General features: G+C 39.8%; 1 protein-coding gene across 1 annotated transcript in view; it reads left to right on the plus strand.

Moving 5' to 3' along the window:
* The first annotated feature begins 1731 nt into the window (after positions 1–1731).
* The window catches only part of LOC106812952 (potassium voltage-gated channel protein eag-like), a 55802-nt gene continuing 51716 nt past the window's right edge, over positions 1732–5817 (plus strand). The window contains exons 1-2 of the mRNA XM_014816975.1: positions 1732–1810; positions 2350–2361. Of these exons, the coding sequence (XP_014672461.1) occupies positions 1732–1810; positions 2350–2361 (91 nt within the window). The remainder of the gene's footprint in view (positions 1811–2349; positions 2362–5817) is intronic.

Here is a 5817-nt window from a genome sequence, read left to right on the forward strand (position 1 = left end):
TGTTATCTAGATATTTATGCTTGTAACCACAACACGCCTCCACTACACGTCGCAAATACATACATACCCACACGCGCGCACGCAACAAACGGAAGCACGCTCGCTTTTCATAGTGATATATTATACGTTTTTGTGCGTTTATGAACTAATTCTCCCGACAGATGGCGGAACGATGTTGTAGCTGACTAAATCTGGATACGCATTCATCACCCACCATGCACCCTGCCGCCCGGACTTTACTTTATACCGTGAGTTCCTGCTTCTATTACACCTCGCTTCTCATTAAAGGCCTCAGAGACGCGTCGTTAAAAGTAATGCCCTACGATGTTCGTTGTCTGAATTTTTTTTTAAATTTGCATGCAGATGTGTTCTATATTATTTGTAGCAGTGCTTCACTGTTCTCGTACATCATGACATAACGCAATATCCCTCAAATTAATCATATAAAAGATTCTACTATAGGAAACAGATTCTCATTCCCAACTCCAGTTGCAGTTCCTTTCTGGATATTCATTTGTTTAAATAGTTGAAGAATAAAACTGCCACATATGGCTTGCTTTATTTCCCATCGCAGTATGGTCGTATGCTCCTGTCCCTTACGTAGTCAGAAATCGATTTGGTAGATGGTATGTCGATATCAATAACCTACGAATTTCTTTCCTTCTGCATTCTTACAACTATTTAAATATTGTTTGTAAAATAAGTGTCAATTGTGGTATCCCGTATGCGCTATCTTATACGTATGCTCTCCTTATTTAATTTTCGGCCCTTATACGTCTTTTACGTTTTTAAACGCACTCTGAAACTCTAAACCAATGTTTGCTTTATTCATATCGACATTGCTACCAATCCACATAATCGCAATGCACCATATTAGAACTAATGATTAATGTATTCATGATTACATCAAAGAAAAAGCTAAAACATGGCACCACACTACGGCGACGCAACTACTGTTGTAATTTCTCATTATCCGACGTAGGTATCAGTCAGTCAGTGAGTCAGAGAGGCAAAACGCGCGCGAATTGAACACACTTGCCCGTGCGAGCTACTGCTCCGCTTCGCCGCAGCTGTAATACGCGCTTCCAACCAATCATGTTCACTTCACTGGCGGTCGCGAAGCTGACTGAGCAAGCATTCAGTGAGAGCGCAACCGAATTAATGACACTCATTATCAAGACTACCGAATTGCTGTAGCGATAGTGAGCAGGCGTGGCACTTCAGAAGTTTCTGACATCTTCACCTTCCTCGTTCATTCGGTTCCGCAGGTTCCTATGATCTGTTTCACTCGGCGCCAGCAGAGATGCACGGGATAGCATACACCGGAAGAAGATCAAATGCTTAACTAGCTACGCAACACACGCAATCAAGTGACGGTGCGCAGGTGACGTGACGGGCCTCGGTGAATTTCCTGCTGGAAGGCGCTCTCTACCGTCTGTGCTGCTGATGCGCGGGGCTAAGTGTGCCAGCATCGCGTAAAGCAAGGGAATCTTAATCGGCTTAATTACGCACCGAATAGCTCACAGTGTTGGTGCTGATGGCGTCGACGTGGATTCGGCTCGCAGCACCAGAGCGCACGACCACGGATACATCGCACGCTGTGCTCGAATGTGCTTGAAGCTGCTTAGTATGAGTTACATGAGTATTTGCAACGTGCTTGCAAGTGCTCGCGCGCATACATGTGCAGGAAGCTGAAGCGGTGCTCTCGGTGCATTATCACCACTCTTCACGATGATGCCCTCTCGGAGGGGGCTGGTCGCGCCGCAAAACACCTTCCTAGAAAGCCTTCTCCGCAGGTCTACCGGCCAATGTAAGTCAGCCGCGATTCAATTTTACTAGGTGACTGCTAGTCCGCAGTGAAGGGGTTATGATTAATTGAGATTTCGAGTTGAATTTGGGTTATATTAGGGCAATAATTAGTATTGGATTGGGGGTTATCGCTAGAGTTATAGCTACGGTTGTTGTTATGTATATGTAGTTATAGCTATGAATTAGGTTAAGGGTGCAGTTGTGGTATGCACAGGGATCCTAACTATTAAAGTAAAATACTAATAAAAGTAGATCTGTGAATTGTCCACACCTGCGGTGTCATGTTTCGTGCAGACGGGATGTAAGCGATGGTTTTTTGTTGTTTACTCGCAGTCACGCGGTCGCGTTTTTATTCGCTCTCTGTGATGAAACCGAACTGAATGCCGCTGACCCAGAGAGACACACCGCCTCTTCGATTGATATGCGTTACCTTGACTCGTCGCTTATTGATTTCGCTCGTTGATCAATTATTTGTCGCCGAGCGCAGATCGAACGCGCGCGTTGGCGGTTAGGAAGTTTGTATGCGTGTTCGGTCTACAGCTAGTCAGCCTGGTCGGCTGCAGTAGTAGGTGCTGGGACGGCAGCTTTGCAGGGGTACAACCGTAATCAGACGTACACGCAATATATATTGATTCCAACCGTGTAGCATTTTGCGCTCGCATCGTCGTAACGATACATCGTTCGATTTGCTAGAGAGACAGACGCTCTGTGAGCCATCCACTGAAAAAGATTATTATTTCTACGCCCACTGGTAGTAATCGCAAGGCCTAGAGTTTGGGCGTTTTCGCGCGTGGTTGGGAGTAGGGAGAGAAAGAAAGAGGTGGGAACGCGGGAGAGGGAGAGAAAGGCCTGTATCGTACTGATATCGTTTGTTTTTCCCGTTGTTAGCTTTCCATTCACGCGCCTCGTGTGAACACAGAAAGCAAACGTACTGAGCATACACGCACGAAATATTGCTTTACATCATAGTGTGTATTTGCTACGCAGTTGCACGCTACCTATATATTGTATTAAACATACTCATCTAACCATGCAAAGGACTCGTGGACTTGCGCATATATGGTTACACATAAACAGTTTATCTACAACAACTGTCACGGTATACTTTACCTGCAGATATTTGTATACAGGCTGGATATGGATTATACATTTTTACGTCTAGGCATATACATACATAATATATACATATATGTATACATAATTGTTAACCATGGCATATCTTTTGCATGCATGTGCACGTATATGTGCTAGTTGTGTAACTATGACTGATTGTACGTTACTCATATAGAGCCACGTGTCTATATTGTATCGTTTGCTGACCTGCTGTGGCGATCGATCGTATGCAAGCCGTGTTCATACCAGTAAAAGTTATTCGTATTTCTTGACGCGAATTGTATCAACTATGCTCACGCAGGGCTGTATTATTACAGTAAACTCGGTAGGCGCCACGCTCACGGGGCCTGCACGAAGCAAAGGGTCTGCGAAAGGTGTAATCATAGTTTCTATTCTACGAGAGAATCTATAACGAATGTGCCTTATATGTTCTATCTATTATTCTGTTCTTAATATATTAATATATTATAATATATAATACATATACTAAGATAAATATATAATAATATATATAAGGTAATATATCAATATATTATTATATTATCTTGATATATTTCTTCTATTATATATATATTCTGTGACATATATTCTATACAAAGTAGCCGATGAAGGTAGTGTGTGCGTGGGCGTGCTGCGTGCGCCCGCGCGTATAGCAAACGAAATATGCACACAATGATCTGAATCTGGACCTGCATGGGAGTATCATCTACGGGAAAAGTAACAATGGATAGTATGCCTTCGACATTGCGCTCTCGACATGTCGTGTGGTGCTTATTCTATAGAGACTAGCTGCGACAAGAGGTCACGTTGTTGGTAGACAGCGCCATGCGACGTAACGAGTGAACGCAGACATGAAATAAGATATATAAGGCCTATAAAACGGCGGATCGTAGGCGCAATGCTACACAGGCTTATATATCTGAAAGCTTTGCTCTCATGACTGCGTGGGTTCCGATGATATAAAAGAACTGTCGCTAGATTCTCTCGGCGAATCGTGGTATTGTGTTGTGTTCGCCGTACAGTGGGCTGTAAACGGTGAGACGAAATTACAAGCGATGTATTAACAGTGTAGTCTATATATACCATATGCACAGATGCAATCATTGTCCTCGAATGGGGTGGAGTGGCTCACAGCCAGAATATGCAAAAACCACAGGATGGAAAATAACGCTGTCGTAAGCAATAGAATTGTTTAAATTTTGTCTGCTCAGTCTGGTATTAACTCAACACTGTCACGCGGCTGTTACAGGCCATACATAGACAGCTCATAATTTGATGACTGGATACACAGTTTTGATTGCAGCCTTTATTTAAATGTGTCTTTTCACGCGCCAACGTTGATTGCGTCGTACTACAATGTCTTGCAAGGCTTCAGCTTCTTTGAGGCTTATACTCACGCGCGTGGCATGGGTGCTAGCGGGACTTGTCACGTCGTGACGCACGAGTGATGCAAGCATCAAACCAACTTTTTATACCATCTGTAGGTTTTAACACACAGCTTATAGACTAACATTTAAAGGCAAGGTCAACATGCAATCATTACTCAATCACATCAGTAAAGATAAATTTATATTCAACAAAACACGTTGGCTTTATAAAATTTCATATTTTGTTGTGATTTTAGTGCATACAATTTTTCAATAAACGCGGCTTCTGATAGTTATAACGTAGAAAGTTGGCGCGAGATCGAGATGAGTGTATTTAACTTGTTATAATGTGATTACAGGCTTTATCGTGCACGAAGCAACATTTTTCGTAACCTTTAACGTAATGGCTATGCGTCATTCCGCGTAATAGAGCTCAAATCCCTCGCTTCGAAATTTCTCGGTTTTCAAAACCGACTGTGGTTTATTGCAGACGGGTAATAAACTTGAAGTTCTGGGAATAAGTGAATGTTAGATAAGTCCACTTCTGTTTGTATATAAGTGTGTAACTGATAACTTGTGTTAACCTTGGCTGTGTGTATATATGATACGCTTACCAATTGTATATATCCTACTTATAGCTGTGTGTATATGCAACATGACGTATTGTTTTAAACAGAGTTCGTATACCTCGTAAAACGATGTATATTATAGCTGTATTTTTGTGTGTGTGTGTAACTATACCTATATAGTTTACTTGTAAACCAGCACGCAAATGTTGCCAGGGAAGTTTACGTGAATTGCTCCTTATCTGAATATTCTACATGTAACTATATATATATATATATATATATATATTCACGGATTTTCCACCGCCAAGCCGGTCCACAGCCTCAGTCTAATATAATATAATATTAATAAATATATATATATAATATCATATCATATCATATCATATAAAAATAATAAAATATAATATAATATAATATAATTAATATTATTAATAAAATATAATATATAATATAATATAATTAATATAATATATATATAATATAATAAATAATATAATATAATATAATATAATATAATAAATATAATATAATATAATATAATATAATATTATATAATATAAGTATATAAATAATAATAATATAATAATTATAAGTGTGTTATAATGTAGAAATGCGTTTCAAAGTACTACATTTTTACATTACTATTGTATCACAACTATTTACATGTAGGCCAGTAAAATAATACTTTCAGGTCGTGAAACTGTAGCAGATGCTAATCATTTGTGCGTAGTGATTTTTACGGCACGAGCTAAATACGATACAATATGACGCGTCACAAATTTGCGACTGAACCCACTTTGATAACTGGCTACACTACAGATCGAAGCCAATCGAGATTCTCGTTGAGTTAAGACGCGATCTTTAAACATTAAAACATAATTAAAGCAATGCGCAACTTCAACAAAAATTTGCTTATATATAATATATATTATATATATATATATATTTTAAATAAATAT

Source organism: Priapulus caudatus, unplaced genomic scaffold (assembly GCF_000485595.1).
Source record: "Priapulus caudatus unplaced genomic scaffold, Priapulus_caudatus-5.0.1 Scaffold22, whole genome shotgun sequence".
Taxonomy (NCBI): domain Eukaryota; kingdom Metazoa; phylum Priapulida; class Priapulimorpha; order Priapulimorphida; family Priapulidae; genus Priapulus; species Priapulus caudatus.